Source organism: Hoplias malabaricus, chromosome X2, assembly GCF_029633855.1.
Source record: "Hoplias malabaricus isolate fHopMal1 chromosome X2, fHopMal1.hap1, whole genome shotgun sequence".
In the NCBI taxonomy this organism is placed as follows: Eukaryota; Metazoa; Chordata; class Actinopteri; order Characiformes; family Erythrinidae; genus Hoplias; species Hoplias malabaricus.
The window spans coordinates 12,581,646-12,606,332 of record NC_089819.1 but is presented as its reverse complement, the minus strand read 5'-3'; the positions used below and the strand labels follow the sequence as shown (position 1 = coordinate 12,606,332).

The following is a 24,687-nucleotide window of genomic DNA, read 5'->3' as shown; positions in this document are numbered from 1 at the left end:
CATATAAAAGAAGCCATTATTGATTCAGTAAAGGGTCGTTCATCATTTTTCCTCCTTCCATTTCTTTAAAAAACAAAATAGTTAAGCAATAAGTCATGACAACATCTTTTCGTCATTTACCTTAACCTATCAAATTAAATTAGAGTTTTCAGCCTTTCAGCTCAAGTTTTTTTAATTACTCCAAAGAAGAGGAAATTTGAAGGAGTGAAATGAACTTGAAACTGTGAACAATGGCTATGGTACGCTCAGGAAGAGCTCCCAGCATGCAGCGCAGGCCCGCCTTGTTCACTCTTTTGGGGTTTATTTTGGGGATTTATTTTTATTGTTGCGTGCTGTGAGGGTGGGGGTAATATATAAGACACTTTTAGGTAGTTTATTGGTGTTTGGACCTATTAAATCTTTCTTTGTAACGAGAACTGTGCTTTGTCAGAGGCCTTACCCTCAGGGTGAAACACTGCAGCTTTGGTGTGTCTCTTTATAAGTCAAGCCCAAAAGCTGCCTGATGCTTGTTGTTATTCTCTGATTTTCAGAGAGTTTTAATAAAAAGCGTTAAAAGCAACTATGACACTGGATTTTCTTCTTCACACCAGCGTCACAATAATTAAATTTAAAAAGTAATTCAATACTTCTTTTAACTTAAATACCTACATTGGAGTCGTGTACTCTCAGTGTATGTAGTTAAGTTGAAACAACAAGCAGTTTAAAGTCAAATCAACTTGCAGAAAGTAGGTCAAAGCCAAAATTGTCTTAAAGTCATGTGTTGAAATAAATAGTTATTCTAATTGGATTTAACTTAAACTTTTAAGGCAGCTTTTGAACTCGTGTTTTTGAGTTGAAGCTGGTGAATATTTTTACTGTGGTGGTTTATGTAACAATACCAGTCATAGATTCATTGCTACATGAACCTTTTCCAACAGGAGTTACTGTCTGTAAGCAATATATAATTATATAAGAATGATTGCTTTAAATTGTACCTGGTTCCAGAAGCAGTCTGGGATGAACTCCTTAGAACTTTTTATGATGTTTTGAGTGGGTGGCACCAACATTAATTTAATCTAATATCCACATTTACTGTCTACATTATCAACTCCTCTGACCTTATAAATGCACTCCATATTTCTAATATTACATACTACAGTGCATCCGTTAATTTGCACACTTTCTTGGCTTCCTTTTACTCTGTTTATCAACAGTTAGGACCCTTAGAACCACCACAGAGCAGAATTATTTCTGTGGCAAGTCTCAGCACTGCAGAAATCCCGACGTGGTGGTGGTGTGTTAGTGTGTGTTGTGCAGGTGAAGGTAGATCAGATACAGCAATATTGCTGGAGTTTTGTTCTCACTTCAGTGTCACTGCTGGACCAAGAATAGTCAACTAACCAAAAATATACCGCCAACAGCATCCTGTGGGCAGCGTCTTGTGTCCACTGAAGATGGACCAGAAGATGACCAAAACAAACTGCAGGAACAGATGAGCTACTTTCTCTGATTTTATATTTACAAGTAGCTTTTTCCACTAAATAACTCATGTTCTTAAACCGGTTCTCTTCTGGATTCTTGGAACCTTGGTGCTTTCCAGTGAACCGGTCCATGTTTCCACCAGTTTTAATGGGAACCAAGGCCATGTCATCAGTGGGTGGAGCTGCTCGAATTCAGTGTCGCTGTGGCTGAATCCAGAGCTAATGCTAAACCATAGATAAATGGGTGGATGGAGTCATTGTTTACCTGCTGTTTATATTGGGTTCAGATCATAGTGATACATGTTTATATGACCTGTGTATATATTTCTGAGTTCCAAGCCACTGCTGAGCTTCGGAACAGAAAGGAAAAGTAGCCAGCGTGCCTCATTTCATGATAAACACAGCCCCAGAAACACACAAACAGAGCATGTCCCTCTTTTATTCCCTTTTATTTATTTATATAACATGCTGTAAATGACTTGTGTTCTTTCTGGAGCTTCTTTAGTTTGACATGCCCATGGACACTCTCATGGTTCTTGCTGAAGAGCCTACTGTTCTTTAGTTCCAGCTGGGCATGAACTTTTCCTGTTCACAAACAATTGTTGGTTTCAAATTAGATACGTGAGCAGAAATTGAACTGGTTCCACATTGGTAGAAAAGGGCTAAATGTGGACCAAGGTATACAGAGCTACAGATATAAAGCCACCCAGCACTGGGTGGAGAGAAGAAACAGACTTCTTTATAATGATTTAGAATTGTCAAATACCTTTGGGATGTGTTGGAGTGATGTGAAATAGAACTGATGCTTTTGTCACTGAATATGTTCAAATCCTCACCAAAATGAAACAAAATATAAAAGTGTAAAGCCTTATCAGAACATTAAAGGCTCTCAGTTTGTCTTCACATAGTGTAAAGGAACCAATGGTTCTCCCTTTAACTGTATATTCCCACCAAGTGCTATTTAGACTATTATTGGACTGGAGTCATATATTAAAGTTGTAAAGCTGCAGCAAACAAAGACTGACTTTAGTTAATGTATTTATTACAAAACTGCTCTGGGTGTGGATTCCCAAAGTCATTGTAGTGTTGATATGAACTTCACTGATATTCAAGGTCAAAGCTGTGTTTATGTATTCAGGACTTACTCTGTCTAGCGATGGCTAGTGTTCCTCTACTGATGCATTTAACATTGATGCACACTACAATGACACAATTATTCCGTTTACTTTGCAGGCTTGGATTTTTGCTTAACTGCTTGCCATTTTACAGAAGTACAATGAAGCCCTCTAGACAGAATCTAACTCACGTCTTTGTGTGTTTTCAAATTTTACAAAGAATGTTCTGTGAAAATATGATTAAACTCAGCTTAAAGAACACTAAACCCAAATCTTTGAAGGCTTATTTGATTGACATTCCGTTTAAATGGGATGTATTGTGAAAAAAATAACTTGTTCAGTGCATGTACGCACAAAGCTCTGATCTGGAGCTAAAACCAAACCACTGTGAAATAAGACCAGTTTTATGTGGCTTGCTTAATTCAGAAATCTTAAAATGAGTTCTGATTTGTGCTGCCTCTTATATCAGAGAAGAGCCTTCAGCATTTCCCAAACTGTTGCTGTCTAAATAAAGATATGTATCTCCAAAATAGTCATTTTATAGTAGGAAAAACCTGCTTAACTTTCAGTGAAAGCCAGTGTAATAATATTTTATTCTAAGCTATTCAGGAGCATTTCTATTGGTCTATTCATCATGAATGTTTCACATAATATGAGGGACAACTGCTGTGTTCAAACTAATGTTGTAAACTAAAAAATGACAAAAATAGAGATGTTTTTTATTGGACAACGATGATATGGAGAAAACGAGTGCAGAGATAAATGAGAATCAATTGAAAAACTATGATTAATTTAAAGGAACTTAAGGAATTTAAAGGTGATGAAACAGGTCATTCTGAACACGGTTGTTTAGACGGGGAGAACGGTAGTGTGTTGCTTGACTGTGTTTTTTGACCAAAACATTTCACAGATGTTTCATTAAGACCCCAGGACTGTGTTAACCTTTGCAAAAAGGATGTATTTACATACCTTTTTTAAAATGAATATATGTTACACAGTTATATATGGAGTTTCTCTATTTTTGCAGCCGAATCTGCTTTTATTCTTCTGGAAAAACAGGATTACACTAGGTGTTGGAACACATTTATATGAATATGATGGCATTCAGTCACACAAGTATTAGTGTAACCAAAAATGCCTTTCCTCTGCTAATCTGCACAGTTCTTTGGAGCTTTATATTCTTCTAACTGATGCTTGCCATTGCGCACAAAGAGAGCTGGCTCATTTACAGCTGCTCCATAGCACATCCCAAACCATTTCATGCCATTTTTTGAGAGGAGTGTGCAAGGCTGAATGTCTATAATGAGGCCACCTTAAAGTAGCTGAATTCACTCATTATAAAGGGAGTCTACACAATGCTGGACGCACCGTGTAGTTTTTACTATGATTCTATTGGCAGTTGACCTTATACTTGCAATTCCCCCTACTGGACATATTATGGCTTTCTAAAATGTGAGAACTCCTTCTATCATTTTACAATGGTCTTTGGGCTGAGTCAATTTTAAGAAAGCAGCACTCAGTTCATAAATCTGACCACTGTGGTAAGGGAACTGAACGAGGTGAAACCCAGTGCCAAGTGAAGTCCATGTTATTATTACAGTAATGGGCCTCATTGTAGAGAAGGAGCAGAGAGATGAGAACAATTTAATAGTTTTTTCTTGGCCTGAGACTGACTGACAGTAAAATGGAAAAATATATTATATGCTTTATAAGAGATATTCAGCTCTACAGACAGACAGATGGACACAGACAGAGAATCGCATGAACTGATAAATAGTTCCCCAAATGGAATCATGTCTACTCAAACAAACCAATTCAGGGGTCACATCAAAGTAGTAAATGCACAAAAAATATAAAATATAATATACAAAATAAACGACACAGATTACACACAATGTACACAGATTTGCCTGCTCATTAACTTAATACATACACTATGCACCCGATATTTCACTGATAATATACCAAGTGGAAACATGCAGATATAATATTACTTTTACAGTTTACATATGACCATTAGAAGTTATAGACTTTAAATTAATTCAAACAGTAGTGTGACCAAAAAATAAACAACTAAACGATATATACATAGCAGGCATCACGGTGGCACTGCAGGTAGTGTCGCAGTCACACAGCTCCAGGGACCTGGCGGTTATGGGTTCAAGTCCTGCTCCAGGTGACTGTCTGTGAGGAGTTTGGTGTGTTCTCCCTGTATTTGTGTAGGTTTCTTCTGGGTGCTCCAGTTTCAGAGCAACTGGTTTGAGCACATGTTCCTTTGAACGTGAACGAGCGACTGCTCTCTTGAACTCCAAGCATGCCGCACTGGGAAGTAAGCGTACAAAGGCTCAGGTTTTTTCTGTTTTGCATAGTTCACTTGTTTTTCCACACTTTGGTTTGTCTGTTTGTATCTTACAAATTACAGTTCTACAAGGCTTCTTTAGTAACAAAAATGCTTATTTATAGAACCCTGAACACATGAAGAATCATTCACATGATTAAAGGGTTTTTTGCATTATGAAGAAGTTCTTTGGGCTGATGGGTTCTATATAGCACAGTTTAGAAAAGGCTTCTATATGGCACCAGAAATATTTAATCTGTTGTTATGGCGTCAACCCCTGAAGAACATGTTTAGGGTTTAGCTTCAGATAAGATTTCACCAATGTATTATGAGGCTGGGGCTTTTTGGAAAGGATATCACTTTGCTGCTGTAGTGTTTATATTAACAGTCTACACTCTCCTCTGCTTTGCCGTAATGTATTTGGCGGAGTAATGTGAGGAATAAGAAACAGCTAAGCTGCCCTTAAAATGTCTCTAATCCAATTTCATGTTTATAGAAAAGATGATGGTAAAGTCTGTGGTCAGTTATTTGAGCTACTGAAATGGACTGTTTGAAAGATGTGTATTGATAAACTGAGCTGAACTTACCCTGATTAAATTGAACAAGTTGGAATGCTACTGGACTCCTGTGCAGTTTTGAATTTATTCACTTGTGCAGCTGTTAAAGTCAGCTTGAAAAAGACTTTCAGCACATTGTGGTAAAAGGCAATATACAAGCAACCTTTATAGGAAATGAATTGTGTAGATGTTTATTATGCCTTCTACAATTATATAATAATGGTACTGTAATGATTCTGCACACTGTAATGCTACATATGCTGGTCTCCTTGTGTGATTGGTCGTGGCTTGGATGTTCGTGGGGGAAGGTTCCATGGTCTCAAGGTTAGAGAAGCATGATTAGGACCTAATGTTTACCAGTTCAAACCCCAGGACAGGCTGAAAAAAAATTATGTGTGTGTTTAAAGCATAACGGTTAGCAGTTGAATTCTCTGCCTCTTTGACAAACTCAATATGCTAGATATACAGTCATTAGTGCTGGTTGTTTTTCAAAAACCAGAACACACTGATCACCAGCTATCGTGGGTTGTTTTGGACTATGCTGATATAGAACATGTAGATTTTATTTTGTGGGTGGGGCTGATTATATCCCTGTGCCAACACTTCCCAGATAGCAATGAGTGTTTTGCCCATAAATGACCCAAATGTCGCACAGCTGCTGTTCTCTTCTAATCCACATTTGGCATTGAATGATGCTGTTGACTCAGGGTGAATCTAGCTGCCTCAACTTAAACACAGGTCCACCATGTGTCAGCTGTCAGGTGTGTTGTCTACAAAATCTGTGCCAAATCGATATTTGGCCTATACCACTGTAATGAAAGTCAACACCTGTCAGTGTTATTACTGTGTCATAAGTGTCAACGGTAAAACGTAAAACAGATTTGGCCCAAATGTGTCTGGGTGGTTCAGTAGCCAATAATTAAGTCCTGCTCTTAAAGTCAAGAGGAAATGGAAATCTCAATGCCTCAACGTCTTTCTTTAATGTGAAGTATATTCATGTATTGAACCTGATTCCAGGGAGGCTCAAGACACATCCCTGATTATGATGAAGCCATTATAGAAGATGAATGAATGAGTGAATGTGATTTCTGAGTAAAACAGGACTGTTGGATTTGGATTTAAAAGCTAGTGTTTCAAATGTTTTTGACTCATTTTTTCCTTATTTTTCATACTGTGCTTTTAAATGATTCAAGCGTTTGGTTCAACTGATTCAGTTTCATTTCATTTCTATTAACTTACTCTTGTAAACCATTAGTTTCAGTATAATGTCCTCCACTCCCCATTAGCAGAGGTGAGGCAACAGTGTAAAGTGATGGGATGGCTGTATCTGTATGTGGGTGAATCCCATTTCGAGTTCAGTTGGATACTTGAATCAATTCAGCATGAAATGCCTTGAACATAACCTTCTATTGTCCATTATCTCACCCTCTTCAAAATGTACAAATGGTAGCTGTGGTATTTTAGGGAATGGACTTATGAATACTGATAACAAACAACCAAATAGACAATTCCTGCCCACGGTTCTGACCTTGTGGTGAAGAGCCATTCCTCATTTTACTGACCATGGACTAGTCCAGTGTTCTCATTCACTGGTCAGGGTGGCATTTGGGCTTAAAATACATGATGTGATATTATCAGTTAATAAAGGTACCTCATACCCACAGTCTTTCATGCACATCATCTTAAGGTATTTTACAGGAAGAATAATTCACTACTAAAAGATTATGAAGCAAAGTTTTTATATTTTAAATGATAGGACACAATAAATTCTACTGAATATAGAGATGACCCGCCAATATACAAATTCCATTGTCATTTCAGCTTAATTTGAAAACTTAAATCAGTGACATAACCCAATGGTGATGCATATTGGACTGAAAACAGATAAATATCTGAGTTAAATCTCTAGCCTACTTTGGTCAAAATACCACAAGGTAAACAGTCCTGTTCAGAATGAATGCTTAAGTGCCTGTTCCTTTAAATGAGAATGAACCTCTGTTTGCCCCAACCCAAGTGCTCAGAAGAGTGGAGCAAACAGCAGAGTGATGGTTTAGCCATGTTTGCTTGGTTCTCTTTCTTCTCAAGTCTTATTTTTGCTATATTTAATCAGGAGTCTTATTTCTCTGCATTATTTCTCTGCATCGAAGAGTTTGTGGGTTGGCAGGTTCTAGATCCTCAAATGAATGTTCACAAGCACTTAACAAATGTGTTTTTCATAATATGTTCCCTTTAATACAATGTAAATGACAGGACTCTCATTTACAGATGTTGATTTCTTTTTTTATTGACTCTGCGATTGGTCCCTCTTTCCCAGCTTTTTTGTTTGCATTTACTCTGACTCCATAGAAACCCTCTAAGGTCTTTGTGGATTGCTGTTAGTACTATGAAGGCCACTATTTGCTGCATTAGCAGAGTGTGTATACACCTTTATTGAGTCAAATGTGTAGGGAAAAAAAAAACCATAACCCCTGACTACTTTGACTATACCCCACTAAAGTGTGCATGTGATTTGGCCTCCTTAGAGGCTGGGAGAGAATCTCCCTGCAACAGCAGTCTGTTGCTGTGCTTAATACCCATTTGAATACTCCAGAGTCTTGTTAAACTAAATTTACAACCATATTCAGAAGTGCTGGGCCTGCCGGTAGACCCTAGCAGTGCACAAGATGGATTAAGCCTGCCACAGATGTTTAAAAATAGTGTCCAGGACACACACACGCACACGCAAGGGGTTAAGGGTGGTTTTGAAAGCATTGATTTTTAAGCGCATTACATAAAGAGCTGCTGTAAGAGTCAGTGCATTCACTGTGCTGGAGATCTGGAGATATTCTGTGGTTGAGATGTATTATTTTGTTCCTCCATCAAAAATGCATCGCTTGCCATTGATTTCCATGAAAAAGACCCACGGAGTCCAGCTTTGGCCAGTGTGTAACACTTACACTCCACTATCTGTTGAAGAAAGCTCACTAGATCTGAACCTTCGATGTTATGGCCTAACCATGTGTCAGCAAATAGTTGAGTTGGGGGTGGAGCTTCTGCCAGCCAACATGGGGCAGAAAGAAAACGCTGCTGTCACATGATATTCAGAGGTGTACAAACAGGTTTAAAGATGAAAAAATAGTTTTTTCATTAACCGGTTTTCTCCCCTTCAAAATAAATCACCAGAAAGGGTTTCACCTATAGCCTTTAAATTGGGAAATCCCACTCTAAAGAGAGAACTTATGTTTACAACAAGTATTTTACTAAATATTGACCATGTAACTGCCCTGTCCAAGACCAACAGTCACCCTGAAGGGGAAGAAGTGGTTAGACAAGATGAATGGATGCATGACTATGTTTAAAATCTAAAACACTGGGGTTATTACTTGTTAGAAAACATTCATTTTGGAGGTAAAACTCTTTAAATACTTGTGTTTGTGCAGCTGAACTTCCATATTGTTTGATAAGCAGAACTACCTGCCTCCTGTTTAGATCGCTCCATTACATTGTCCAGATTAATTTGCAAAATGTTTAGCTCTGCTCATCTTTATTTGATGCTCTGTATTCTCCACGTTTTTTGCAAAAATGGCAGAATTCCAAAGCACAAGGGTAAAGAGAACCTACTCTCAATTTTATTTTCTTGTCACTGTGCTTTGATCAATTGAAAACATATTAGATTGCTCTTACATTATCAAACTCATCACTGACCTGTCAGTCAACTCATCACTGTATAACAGTAAAATGCAGTTTGTTCTCTGCATTTAAGCTGTGTCAGTGAACGCAACACACATTAACACACACACACACACACTAGTGTTCATGGGCACTTCAGCCATGGATGTTGAGGGAATAGACAGCACTTTTCCTTCACCCCCACCAACTTTTTTCCTGCCAGTCCTGAGGATTGAACTCAAATCTTCTTAGCGACCCAAGCCCACTTCTCTACCATTAGCCCATGACTGAGAGCAGTGCTGATATAATGAGTTTCAGCTGTATATTTGTAGAGCACTATACTTCTGAGGCCTTTTACTGCCCTGATGAGTTCAATGATAGATCAAAGGTGCACGTTACCCTTTTATATTTGAATATCTATGGAGTTTCCATCTTTATTTTGAGACCAAAATTGCACACGAGTGGAAAATGTACATTTATGTTTCAGAAGACATTGTGCTTTTACGTATCGTATTTTCATTTGGAGACCGTTGTGTTCAGTTCTTTTCTCTGCAGATTACACAAGCTCATGAAAGATTTTATGATGTAAATTGTGTTTATGAGGCTTGTTCTGCTTTAATTACTGAAATGTTTTAGAGATACCATTCAGCAGCTTTCCTGCTAAAGAAAGCATTGTCTCAGATGCCTTTGAGATAAATGATTTGATTTTGATGGTCATTTTAATAAAAATCAAAGTCTTAGAATAGAATTCAGCTCCTACCAAACCTTCGCCAAAATCAACACAGTCACCATCGCTAACACACATCCTAACACCAGATGAACAAAGTGAACTGCCTTTGTTTTTGAAGTGTGGAAGTGCATTCAAAATATAACTAGCGGAACTATTACAGGAGACATATTATTTGGCTCTATGTGTGTGTGTGGGGTAAAGGAGTCAAGCAGTAAAGGAAAGCTCTTTAACCCTGTACACACACATTTCTGAGGCCAGTCACTTTCATGTGTTTTTCTCTCTTTGTCATCTCTGTTGGAGCCTCCAAGCCCATTGTAGCTTTGAAGCTTTGAAATTTGTGTGTGTGTGTGTGTGTGTGTGTGTGTGTGTGTGCGAGTGTGTGTGTGTGTGTGCATACACCTACTAACATCAAACACTGCATCGGTGTGTATCCAGGGCAGCTAGGCCAGGGGTCCGAGGGGAGAGAAGAAGGGCCCTCAGACAGGCAGCAGAAGGCTTTTCCAGAACCTTGGGGAGGTTTAAAGGAGACTAAATTGAGCAGGGGCCAGAAATCATCAATACAGACAACAAACAAACAGCAGCAAAGTCAGCAGCATGTTTAGAGGAGACTCTGGAAGTGGAGCTTAGTGCTGGTCTCATGGGTTCAGCTCAGGGACAAGGAGCAGGAATCTGTATTCAACTGAAAGAGTCGATAGACCAGAGTCATCCTCATCAGTTTAACAGAGCACGGGGTTCAGCGCCAAAGTAATACAACAGTCTGACTCATACACATCAGTAAAACTGCCACCCACGTACTACTTAATAATAACAGTCTTATTATAGTTTAATAATAATGTTGCCCTAAGACACAGACGGATGGCTGGATGATAGAATAGATTGTAAATGAATTAAACTCGATTATGAATGAATGAGGGATGGAAGAACAAATATAATATTGTGAGCATCATTGTCTGAGGAGAATATGTTCATTTTCTTAATTCATGGATAATAACATATGTAGGTGACTGAATGAAAGAATGCAGGGTGAACCAACAAATAAATGAATATGTGATCGATGGATGGATAAATCAGTGAATGGGTGAACAGGTAAATGAATGCTTCTTTAGATTAATAAACAGACTGATGAAATGGATCAACACATGTATTTAGGTTTGGTTGGATGCATGTCGGGATAAGTCACTGGAATGGTGATTGCCTCGGTAACTTGTTGGAATGAATGAACACATGAGTGAATGAATATCGGTATAAACACTGTGGGGAGTATATATCTTAATGCATTCCCAGTGAAACCCTCCTCGTTCTACACTGATGAATGTTGTATTGTGTATGTGGTGCTGATGTACTGATAAATGGGGTGTGAGAGAAACAGCATTAGTGTATCAACCCTGGATCCATATGGCCCTTATCTCTCTGCGAAGGTGGGGGCTGGAAAAAAATACATAGTCCATCTGTCTCTGGGCAGCGATTAAGACCAACGATCATCACTGTGGGTTTAATCTCCACACCAAAGGCTTACAAAGTGAAATGGAATTCTGCAGAAGGATTAATTAGTTCATTTCTGACCTCACACTTCTCTATTTCTACGTTCATGAGCTTCATGTTTAGTTTTTTGGCCTTTAACTAGAAGTGTGTGGGGTTCATTTCAGTAGAGATTGGGTTGTTGTGAATAGATTTGGCTGTATTTTGTTTAGCGGAATCAGACCCTGTTCACACTCCATCTCATCATACAAGACCAACACCGGTTTGTTCAACAGTTCGTCTGAAATGAAGGGGGATGACCCCGTTTTGGTGCAGCAAAGAGTTTCTATTCCTTTATGTGAGTCTTAGAACAAACTCGGTTAGGGATTTAATTACATTCAGCCACAAATGCATTAGTGAGATCTGGTACTGAGGTTGGACGATCACTTCTAGATCAATAAACCACCACTCCGACTCATCCCAATGCTATTATTCCATCACTCCACAGAAGACAGTTTCTCAGTGGCCCACAGAGCAGTGATGAGTAGATTTATATCAATTCAGCTGATGCTGGGCATTGCTGTTTGAGTGGATTTAGTGAAACAGTGACATCAGCTGGAGCAAGCATGCTTAGTATTCATATTATAATATGAATCCTAATATGATATAATATGAATCATAATATAGAGATGTTATGAATTCCGGGGTGCTCTTTTTCATTCTATATGCATTATCATTCATTCATTCATTCATTCATTCATTCATTCATTCATTATCTGTAACCGCTTATCCAGATCATGGTCGCAGTGGGTCCAGAGCCTACCTGGAATCATTGGTCGCAAGGCGGGAATATACCCTGGAGGGGGCGCCAGTCCTTCACAGGGCAACTCACACATTCACTCACACCTACGGACACTTTGAGTTGCCAATCCACCTACCAACATGTGTTTTTGGACTGTGGGAGGAAACCGGAGCCAAATTTGTGGTCATTGTTTAAACTAAATATATTTTAACATGGTGTAAAAACACCATCTGCACTTTATGCACAATTAACAATTAATTGTGGAAAATGGGATCAATTATTTTACTTCCATTTAAAAACAAGAATTTTGTTTTGTTCGTTTTGCAACGTCACAATTTTGTAGATATTTGGAGTTCTGATGGTTAAAAAAATAAGTTAAAAAAATAAATAGCATACATAAATAAAGCAGTGAGTATGTAAGTATAGACAATGATATCGTTGGACGTCCGGTCATATGAATGTGTTATCCCCAGTCGTTGGTTGTTGTCTCATTATGTAACAGCTAGCTTTCATAATTACATTAAAAGAATCTTAACATCTTTTGCTTGTCGTAAATATGTGGTTACAAGCCTCAGAGGGGATGAACGGTCGCTTGTGTCTTTCTATGTGTGTGTGTGTGTGTGTGTGTGTGTATGCAGTCGCCTCACTGTCTGTACAAATGTTTGCCGAATGAATGAAGGTGTGGGGCTTCCCTCGCTCTGAGTCGTTTATAAAGAAGACAGCTGAAGCCCGAAAGCTGGCGGACATGAATACAGCACACAGCAGGGAAAGCAGCTGGAGCTCTGCCAGAAAGCTGCAGGATTTCAATAGCAATGACTCTGTAACACAATCACTGAGAAATAAAACACCTGAGGTGGAGAGAGAGAGAATTTCTGTCTGTATATGATTTATTGTCTTTGCCTAAATCAATCTGATTAGAAAAAAAGCTTTTTTATGATATATTCCAGTTGTGCAATCATTCAAATGCAATTACAAAATTAGTTACATAGATATTATAGTTAATTACATTGTTACAATAACAATACAACTATGATAACAGCAACTTCTCAGTTTTTTACAATGTATAGATTATGGAGGAATGGTACTGTGCTCTTTGGGGTAATGGCTCTCCACCTGTTACTTTTGGGTTGGAATTTTGTTTTTGATGCAGGACTAATCTGACATCAATTCCTTATATGAAGTTCTAAAATGTAGTATACAACATTTTAAGAAACTGTTACCACAGCAAAGGGAGACTGTCTAAATATGAATAGATTCACTTTAAAAGAAATGTTTGATGAGAAATTGTCCATCAACCACTTTAAAAGAACCAGGGATGTTTCTTGTTTTACACCTGTATAGTATTTGCATTGGATTCCGATTCCCTTAAAATATTCACTGTGTGCAATTAAAATTCTTCCTGTCACTTTTCCAAGGCACAGAATCTTGTTGAATTTTAATGAAGCTCTGTCATGCTGCAGAAGACAGTTGGTGGTAAAAAGGAGCCAAAGGTTACATTCCCATGCACACTCTACATCCAAATAAACCAATTCAGAGAAAGATTATTTCAGCTTGAATACCTGACAATCTCTTCACTGGTGAGGAAAATGGAAGCTCAGTTTAGAGCCCAACAACTGGAAATGTGGAGCACTAAACATCTGCATCATTTAATTTGAATTTGAACATATTTTAAACCCAAATCCACAGAAATTTCAAATGTTACTTCATGCACAACACTTAGCAGGACAAACCAAATCTGGAAATGCTCGCTTTTCTAAGCACACTTTTAGATTTCTGATGGCACTCAGCCTTGAGAGGTTTAGTGAGGTCAGACACTGAGGTTAAAGGATTTGCTCTGGATCACAAACACCTGTCCTTTCCATCCATTCCGTCTCTCCATACAACATAGATCCACTTTTCCGTAGCCCAGTGCTTAGGAGTTCATTCCCTACAGCCAACACACTGTATTGGACATGGTGACCAGGGGGCTCCCATTTCGCCTTGTGCAAAACCGAACATCAGTTTCCACAGTGGGTGCACCGTGAAGTTGCTGTACTCATTACAGGGGCGTCTATGGATAATGTATGTTGTATATGATGCCTTTTTTGTTTTACCATGACATTCCTCTATTAACTGAATTGTAGCAAATGTAATGGCACTGAGTTTGTTTGGGCTCTTGTCCCTGAGCTCATTTATCAAACCTACATTAGAAATAGGCTCTTTACAGTACGCTATTAATACCACACTTTATATAGTCAATATATAAGTCAATGTATTAAAAAAGCAGCATGCAGCGGTCATGCACTTGGCAAGAGCCACATATTTCATAATTATGATTCTGACATTATGATTTGACAAGTGGAAAATTGCATATGACTGAATGATGATCGGTAATGCATATAAATGAGATGGCTCAGTCAACCGCAAGCGCCTGGGAGTTAGAAGCTTTTAGCAGAGCCGTACGGATGTTATGGAAATCCCAGCCATCCTCATGCATGAGAGTGGCTCTTTAAAATGCTGGAACAATGTGATGAACCTTCTGCTTTCAGAGGCGCTAATGGCTGATCATTTTAATATTGCTCTCTGATGATAATGTCACTCATGCATTGTTCCATGTTCACGCATATTAAACATTCCATTTCTTTTAGAGATTGTACAAAGTGCATTGATCTGAAGGTGATGACTGGGTCCTTATTATTAGTCATAGCAGTTATGTGCCTGTTTGTTAATACATTAATAAACAGTAATTACTGTGTATTCAGTTGGTCCTAGTGTTTTCTACTTTTAATTCTTTAAAATTTGATCTGATAGCTCATTCATGCAGCCATAGTCTCAAACAATGCTACCATCCTTGGAGAGTGAGGGCAAGCACATGTTTCTTTAGCAGAAGTGTAGCTAACTTTTCTCAAACTGCAGCTAATGTGGTGCCTTTGGATAGTTCAACACGCTGGAGGAGAATGCCATTTGCCAAGATTTGCCACATCAGCTAACAGACCCAGCAATGTGCATGTGTAATGGGGAGATGTAGGGTCATCTAACCACAGAGGGAAGCTGATTGTGTTCACAGGACTTGCAGCCTTGGTTTGCTGAGGCATGGGCAGTGAACTGAATCTGATGATGTAGGGCCAGTGCTTAGGCATCAAAGCTATGTTGAATATCCTGCCTATCAACTGTATTATAAATACATGCTTGTAACTGTGTAACAGCACTGAGTCTATCACTAACGAGCTTTTTTACTGTTTTACTCAGTAACAAGAATGAATTCAAAAATTTCCAGAGCAAATTGTTCATGTTATGTACATTTTAATTTTGTGTAGAGCCCTTGTGTGAGCTTGCAGCTGAAGTGCCCTAATTAATGATTACTTAATTAATATACTGTTATTACAGTACTTAATTGGCTGCTACTTACTAATTTAATGAGCAGTAACTAAAGTGAATTAGCTCCTTCTTAGGCGAAGATCAAAGCTGGTTACAACTTAATAGAGTAGTAATGATCAGAAATGATTGAAACCATCAGGTTTATTTATTTACTTATTTATCTAGCCTTAAATATGGTGAAGGACAATAGGATTCAGACATTATATCATAATACATTATTGTGCTGGTGAAACCTGCTTGTGTATGGTTCCCTTTCAGAGATCCGTGAAGCGTTTAAGGTGTTTGATCGAGATGGGAATGGGTTCATCTCAAAGCAGGAGCTGGGCATGGCCATGCGTTCTCTGGGGTACATGCCCAATGAAGTGGAGTTGGAAGTCATCATCCAGAGACTGGACATGGATGGTGAGAAGCAACAATCCACCCACTTTCCACAAAAACACAAATATCAGTCGCTAAAAATATATCAGGCTTCTGTTCATCCAGCGTTCCTTCAGAAGTCAAATGTAAACTATTTAAGGCTGATGCAGAACATGGTCGTCATTGCTGCGTAATCTGCTCTTTCCATTAGTCATTTCTATATGATTTCTGTGTGAGGTTATAGTTATTTAGGTGAAGAACATGATGCCAATATGTTTGGTCACATTTTTAAAATAATATAAATCACTCAGTAATGAGTGGGTCTTAATGCAACACACAAAATGGTTACTGATCTGAACAGCACACTACAACTGAAGGTTCAGGGATAGAAAATCCAGCAGCAAATATCTGGCAACACATGTCAATCTTACCTCAATGCAAAGAGTGATGCAGTCCTCTGCACATTTATTTTTCCTTCTCCAGTGTTTGCCCTACTCAAGAACAACTGACCCTCCCACAAGGAGTTAATTAATTAGTTAATGGCCTTGACGATGTGTGAGGCACGAATGTCATGCCTGAAAGACAAAGCTGCAGCCGAGGGAGGGTTCATTTTTTGGTTGCTTCGTTTCATGTAGGATCCTTCAAAAGTGACAAATGCACACTTTGCTTCTGAGAAAAGAACTGTCTCAGCTGGTGTAGTCACTCAGAATCAGTGCTTCACATGTAGCTCATCACGGGAAACATGAGTAAGGGTACACCAGAAATTGTGAATCCATCCATTATCTTTAACCGCTTATCCAATTTAGGGTCGTGGGGGGTCCAGAGCCTACCTGGAATCATCGGGCGCAAGGCAGGAATACACCCTGGAGGGGACGCCAGTCCTTCACAGGGCAACACAGACACACACACATTCACTCACACCTACGGACACTTTCGAGTCACCAATCCACCTGCAACGTGTGTTTTTGGACTGTGGGAGGAAACCGGAGCACCCGGAGGAAACCCACGCGGACACGGGGAGAACACATCAACTCCTCACAGACAGTCACCCGGAGCGGGAATCGAACCCACAACCTCCAGGTCCCTGGAGCTGTGTGACTGCGACACTACCTGCTGCGCCAACGTGCCACCCCAATTGTGAATCTGAATGTAATTTAAGTTCAAAATGTGTTGCATTTCTTAGATCATTGTGATGTGTGTCTTATGCAATGAGTTGTTTACTTTTTTTGTCTGATATTAAAGTTATAAGCTTGTCCTCTTTATACACTTTACACAGGGAAGGTTTTAGTCTTAGTGTTAGAACATTCTTGTGAGAATGTGTTGAATGGATTCAGCCCTAAGAACATTATTGATGTGAGGTATTAGATGTTGGAAGTTCCATTCTGGGTCATAAACACCACGCCATCTCATTCAACATGGTGTTGAATGATGCTTCATCACATCTGATCAAGCAGTTCATCTTCAGACCCAGCTAGTTAACTCTCTCTCTCTCTCTCTCTCTCTCTCTCTCTCTCTCTCTCTCTCTCTCTCTCTCTCTCTCAGGTGATGGTCAGGTGGACTTTGAGGAATTTGTGACACTGCTGGGTCCGAAACTCTCTGCTGCAGGAATGCCAGACAAGTTTAATGGAACAAATTTTGACTCAGTTTTCTGGAAGGTGATTATTAGGCACTTCACTCTTATTAAAACTGACAACTGTTCAACTGCCATTACACACACACACACACACACACACACACAAACCCCTAAATAAGAACTTAAACACTCTCCCACTTCGCTCTGCAATTAACCGTTTATTAAGGAGTCAGAGAAATGTGCTGCAAACTGCAATAAATTCATAGCTCTTAGAGCAAGGCTAAATGTCAAAACTCAAAAAACAAGGTAAATGTTCATTTCTGCTAGCACCACTATAGTGAAGTAATGTCAATTCACCTGAGTTGATTTTTGACTCCTTTATTAAACACTGCAAGTTGAAGCTTATGATAGACATTCAATTTTTTCCATAGACATTTGAAGTTTGTATCAGAGGTAATAATGTGCTTCAGTAGTCTGTACAAAGATGTCTTAAGTGTCTCTAATCAGCGTTTCTCAAAGTGTGTAGGTATTGCAGTTGGGGCGCAAGGAAACTGAAGAAACAAGTATATGAGCCTGTCTTTATTAATGTCTTTTTTTTCATATAAAGCTTACTCAGTAAAAAGCACCCACTAAAAATGGATTCATTCGATAGGAGACCAGAACAATGTAGCTTGTCTGCAACCAAAATATGCTTTTATTCGCAAACTTTTATTTTGTAAATGCGCCACAGAGATTAACACAGTTTGGCAGCGAGTCACACACCGTGGGTCTTCTTTCACCCTTCGTAAAAACACCTGTTTAAATATAAAGCTGCTCAAATCACCAGCTTCACTGGCCTCCGCTTCATCGTCAGAGTCTGGTTTATAAAGTTAGTTTTTACCAGCTCTGGGTTTGAGCTCAGTAACGAGAGCACAACAGATAACAATGACAGATAATTACAGCTTTAAAAGTGGCTTGTATATAACTGTTAGAGTAACAGAGAGGGATCTAAGAGTTAGTTAATGTTAATATTAGCTGAGAAAGCAGCAAGTTAATGTTAGTCTCTGGCCTGTAGTATGTAAAGTCTCACTCTCTGATGTTAATGTTAATTAAATGCTGTTCCATATCATTATAAATGCAATATTTTACTGCCTTATCTACATAGGAATCAGCTTATAGCCAGCTAATATTTTGGGAATGGGGCACTCAGCAAATTAGAAAATTGTACCCTTGCATGTGCATTTTATTACCATTTGCTGGGGCAATACTGGACAGGTGGGGCACGGAAATCCCGGAATGATAGAAAACGTTTGAGAACCACTGCTTTAAATAGAGGGTGCTGAAATGTAATCATCAGGCTACTACCTGTATCCACAGTCACATACTTGTTTAGTTTGGGTAATCAGATGGTTAGCCCTTCTGATCAGCATCTGAAGACCTACAATTAGCTCACGTGGTTGTAGGAAATACCATTTAAAGATTACTTAGCAGTGGAAACATTAAGAGTTTATCCAATACACACACACACACACACACACACACATATATATATATATATATATATATATAAATGTGGAACCTACGAACTTGATCCGTTCTGTGACCTGGTTCGTAAGTGGAAAAGTTTGTTTCTCGACTCAATTTTCCCCATTTAAAATAATGGAAAAGCAATGAATGCGTTCCAGCCCACCCCAAAAGTCACCCTTTTTGCACTGATATATGTTTACAAAACTCTCAAATTAGTAAAAAAATACATGTAGCATTACTAAAAATAAAAAATAAATACAGTGGTAACAGTAATAAAAAAGAAATAAAAAAGTTTTAAGTGGTTACATATCGCTACGTTGAAGACGTGACCACTGTCTGGAGGAGTAACACAGGCACTGGCTGTATGACGGGAGGTGTGTGGGGGGGGGGTGGAATAACGGAGAGTAGGCGGTAAATGTGGGGAGATGAAGCATAGATACGGCTTAACTTAGCACCAATTTCGATGTATGCTTTTTACACTAATGCTAAATTGGTAAAGCTACAATGTGCTAATCTTAAAAGCTCACTCAAGTCTGGGCTAACTGGGAGACTCGCCTATTGGGGTCAGTGGCCATTTCCAGCCGCCGGTCATGGTTCATTGGTGGAAGGAAAAAAATATTCAAATGCTTAGTTCGTATCTTGGAAACTTCGTTAGTACAGGCGTTCGTTAGTAGAGGTTCCACTGTATATAGCCCGATGAACAGCCAGATGTAGCTTTTTTTTTCAAAGAAAGACATTTTCATAACATTTTTGATGGTTTCTTTGGGCTTCTTTGAGGGTTCCATACTGCTGTATATCTAGAACCCACTGTGAATGTATTGCCATAGTGCAGGAATTCATCTATGAAGCTCAAACAGTGAATCTTAATGTCTGCAGAGCAGGTTTTTACATTTTCATCTCACACTTGGTGCTGTAGTGTCCTTCAGCTGAGCACTTGACCTATGCCCCCCCTCTATTAACTCTCTTCCCACCTCACAATTGTAGGTTCAGAGGTCTCTCTCTCCCTCTCTCTCTCTCTCTCTCTCTCTCTCTCTCTCTCTCTCTCTCTCTCTCTGTCAAATGACTCCAGAAAAAGTATAAAATAAAAACCATGGACATATGTGGGTATTTTGACTGCTTTAATCTAGACAAAAGCATTTATAAAACACAAATACTGTCATATTTAGAGATTAAAAAGGAACTTGATTCAGTTGATGTTGATGTTGAGATGTTACCTCACTTTGGATCATTCATACTGGAAAACTACACACACCTAAAACCCAAGGGCAAAACAAAACAGAGTTTAAATATTTGGCCATTGCATTTTAAATCAATAAATAAAATTTGATGGGGTGATGTGTAAGTCAGAATTAAATGGAAATGTATGTATAATTTGATCAATGCCTCTTTCACACATTAACTCCAGGAAATTTCTAGAGAAATTCCCAAGTATTGGGGTCCAGAGATTTCCCGAATTAGTCCTTATGAAGCACACAGTGGAGATTGTGTGTGTCAGAGGCGCTCTTGCAGTGGTAAATATATATAATATTCCTGAACTTTTGCAGCTCTATTCTCATATGCAGACTCTAACTTTACCTGGAGCCATTACTCTGGGTAATTTCCAGAACAAATGCCGCAGGAGCTTGCATTCACACATACAGCTTCTCCAGGTAAACTCCAGAATGCTCCTGGGTTCCCCTGAACAGAATTCTGGAAAATGATGGGGATTTTTTTACCCTTGCTTTACAGTGTGACATGCAGAAGCTCACGGTGGAGGAGCTGAAGCGGCTCCTGTATGACACATTCTGTGACCATCTGTCCATGAAAGACATCGAGAATATCATCATGACAGAGGAAAACCACATCGAGAACCCTGAGGACTGCCAAGTTGACATTGATTGTAAGAGTTCTGAACGTGATATCACTCTGACCTACTCATACAAGACATGATTAGTTCTGCATAGATTTCACTCACTAACATTTCCACACAATACTGCTACATTGGCCACTTTATAACAAACATCTGCTTTGTAATGTCTGCATTTATTGTCCACTTTATTAATAAGACATACCCTGTAGTGTCATAAAAAGGCATTTTTATTAGAAACACTTAACTTTTACTGTCTTTTATTATTAACTATTGTTTAACTGAATGGCCACTTCATTAACACCACTTACCCTATGTTTTCAAATCCCTGGCCACATTATTAGACACATAGTCTTTTATTCTTTTCAGTCATTGGTGTCTGTATTAGAAACACCATTGTATACTTTCACAGTCTGGTCACTTTATGACCTATACATATATAAACTTTTACTCACTGGTCATTTCATTTGAAACATCAACTCCAAGTACACTGTTGTTCACTAAAAGTAGATACAGTGGCTGTGAATAATTTGGCTCCCTAATCCCTTGTTAGTATTGTGCTATTTAGTGATGCACTATTTAGCTCACCAAGTAGAACTAAAAACAAGTGTATTCAGAAGCTTCCACTGTCTGTTGCTTGGTAACAAAGAAACTTGAAATGCATTCTGGTCCACATACAGCTCGTCTAGTCAGCTCTGATGTTTGCTATAAGTTATGAGTGCATTGTGGCAAGCTGTAGTGCCACCAAAATCACACTCAAATTTGACTTTCAGAATTGAACACTCAGAGATAAATGGTGACATGCTCAATTGTGCCCTTAGAGCCATTTTGGAAACAGCCAATACCAATGTCCCTTTTAAATGCACAGCAGTGGAATGTACAAAATATTCTCTTCTCCAGAAGGAAAGTTGAATGTCTGAGTTTTTTCATAATAGGTCTGTTCTAAATAGAAAACAAAATTATAATCTGAAGGTGAAATGAGTTTTAGGAAGTAATCCAACTTCAAAGTCTGCAATATAAACCTCTTTATATGGTATAATTTTGTTCCTGAATTTAAGGAACTAAAATGAACATTTGAGGGTCCCACCAGAGTGACAGGGAAAGGTACCAGCACATAAAAGCTACTGTTGGCATTTTTCCACTGCATGAAACCTACACAAATCTATTTGAGCTCTTTTGCTTTTCCACTGGACAAATCTGGTACCTGATCCCTGGAACCAGGTAAGTTTTCAGTTCGAGCTCACTCCGGGTTCCAACCGTGCCAAATAGGTACAAAATGGTGGTGTGTAAATCCTGCAGAGTGCTGATTTGCCAGAGCAATGTCAATTACCACCAAATGCAGAACCCCATTCAAATCCAGCAACAATCACCGATTTTTAAATCTAATTCACAACGGCAGCTCGCAACTTTACCTCAAGCTGTTTTGAAGAGGTTTATATGCTCCTTGGGCCAATGGCCAACGAAAATTTCCAGTGAAAACTGAATGTGCACCAAGGAAAACTGATCACGGAGCCATGTTTAGTCCAAAAAACAATTTTGCGGGGAAGTCCTGCCAGTGGAAAAGCAACAAGCTTTAAGTGTGCTGAGCCGAGTCGTGTAGAGCCAGACACATGTGGTGGAAAAGCACCATGTATGTACCATTACAAATGTTATTATTCATCACTTTCTGAGCACAACACCTCACAAAAATACCCAGCCAAGTATAGCACTGTTGTCAGAAACTGATCAGAGGTGAAAGAGTTAAAAATAGCGGTCGCGGTAGCTGTATTGCAGCCTGTAACTATACACAAGCAGGGTGTAATAAGGGCCAATATTTTGGGGGTTCCTAATAAAGGTGCCTTACTCTGCACTCTTTGTCTTTTTCTATCTGTTGTTCTGCAGCATCAAGTCCGACCCAGCAGGTGAAGCAGACGTGCGTGAGGAAGAGTCTGATCTGCGCCTTCGCCATTGCTTTCATCATCAGCGTTATGCTCATCGCAGCCAATCAGGTGCTCCGCAGCGGCATGAAATAACAATGCCGCATAATCACCAATGGTGAACAGAGACCAATAACTGAATAGAACAGTGGCAAGAAACCTAAGTAAACTTACTAACAAACTTTCACACCAGTCCAAATATTGATTATCAACTAGCAGTGCTGTGACCTAGACTGTTGAATCTACCAGCTAAATTTCTCAGCAGAAACCACCAAGCAGAGACCTACTGGAAGAAAGAAAGCAAAAACACAAAGGATTAAGAGGAACTGAGAGATTTTGTCAGAGCCACACTATGAGTAGGATATGTGAGTTCAGAAATGATTGACTTTACTCCTCTACCTTCTTGCTGGACCTTTGTGGTCGAGCCTGGACTTGGAGATGCATGGAAACCTCAAGGATCCTCTTGCTCCTCAGTGCATGAAATGATGCATGGATTTACAGTAGTCTAATAGCACCTGTAGAGCTCAGCTGTTCATCCATCCATCTATAAACCACATCTGAACACAATGAGTAAGAGTTATGGCCCATTACACACATCTGAGGAGGAGTTGGGTGGCATTTATAACAGAAAGTGGAGATGTTTTCATACAGTGTTTTTGATCCATTTGCATGAATCTAAGGGCTGTTTAGGATATGCTCATGTTGTATGTGTGTGTGTGTGTGTATGTGTGTTTTATGTGTTGTTTATCGATTTCTGTGGGTTCTTACCTGTTGCACTGAGCAGATTATAGAAATACTCCACACTGCCATTGGGGGGCACAATAGCCCTAAGGTAATGTTTGAGTTGAAGTGGAAGAAATTACAATGAAGAAAGGTGCAGTCCCAATTCTAGCCCTTAGCTCTTCTCTGAAGAGTGTACTTTTGTGACAATGATGAAGGGTGAAATACAGAGGCATAAGCCTTTAACAATAGTGTATGGATCCTATTTACTTACTGATAACACGAGTAGAAGAAAAGTATTACAGTTACAAAATGCTCATTAAAAGATGATATATTATACCCCTTTTCCATAATGAACTCCGTTTTGGGGTCTTAATGAAATGTCCTTGTGATGATTTTGTCAAAGTTCCACAAAATTCCAAACATCACTGCATTTTTCTTTCACTGTCTAAAATGTCTGGTTGGACAGACTCTGTCAAGGAGGCAGGACAACTCTGAAGTGTCTGCTACTGATTTAAGAAGCAGGACAAAATCAGAATGACTAATTTTATCCCATTTTTAGACTTTTAGACGGAAACAAAACTGACTTTTTCATAGTGTACTCTTAAAAATAAAGGTGCTACAAATGTGTCTTTTGAGTGATGCCATAAAAAAAAAAACACATGGGGTTCCATAAAGAACCATGTTTGTTTAGAGTTGAGTGTGATCTTGGGGTTCTTTAAAGTTCTTTACCAATTTAAACATAGTAGCAATGGTTCTTTATGGAACCAAAAATGGTTCTTCTATGGCATCCCTCAAATAATGCTTTGTAACACATTTATTTTTAACAGTGTGTGTGGGTTGGTAGGCTCCAGAACTCCAAATGAATGTACTAATGCACTGATTTTTTTTTATTTTTTTTTTTAATGTACATATAATTAATCAAAGGGGTGTGAGGTTGCAAGTGTGAGTAATGGGGCAGGGCTAGACATCGGGACATTTCTTGTTCCTTTTTAATTAGAACTGGGAACTGGAAGTTGCCCCTTTGAGTCCTTTTTAATAACATTATTTATTGGTTGTGGGGGCTAGATATTTATGTAGTACGAACCACATGTAGTAAACCTTCTAGACCTAACCCTTCTTCCAAACATTGCCTTTACTATATGGGTAATCCACAGTCCTCATTGTGTGAGGTACTTGTGAGGTTTGTGCTAAAAATACACATATCTGAGACTACATAGCTGATAAATGAATTGCTTTCTGAAGCCACCGCTGCAGAAGCACATATTATATTTCAATACCATTTTAAACATCAGACCATGAAG

General features: G+C 38.9%; 1 protein-coding gene across 1 annotated transcript in view; it reads left to right on the top strand.

Moving 5' to 3' along the window:
• LOC136677303 (calcium-binding protein 7-like) overlaps positions 1 to 23,129 on the top strand; it is a 43,913-nt gene extending 20,784 nt beyond the window's left edge. The window contains exons 2-5 of the mRNA XM_066654808.1: positions 15,724 to 15,867; positions 17,365 to 17,477; positions 20,630 to 20,780; positions 22,629 to 23,129. Coding sequence (XP_066510905.1) covers positions 15,724 to 15,867; positions 17,365 to 17,477; positions 20,630 to 20,780; positions 22,629 to 22,759 — 539 coding nt within the window. The 3' untranslated portion in view covers positions 22,760 to 23,129. The remainder of the gene's footprint in view (positions 1 to 15,723; positions 15,868 to 17,364; positions 17,478 to 20,629; positions 20,781 to 22,628) is intronic.
• The last annotated feature ends 1,558 nt before the right edge of the window (positions 23,130 to 24,687 follow it).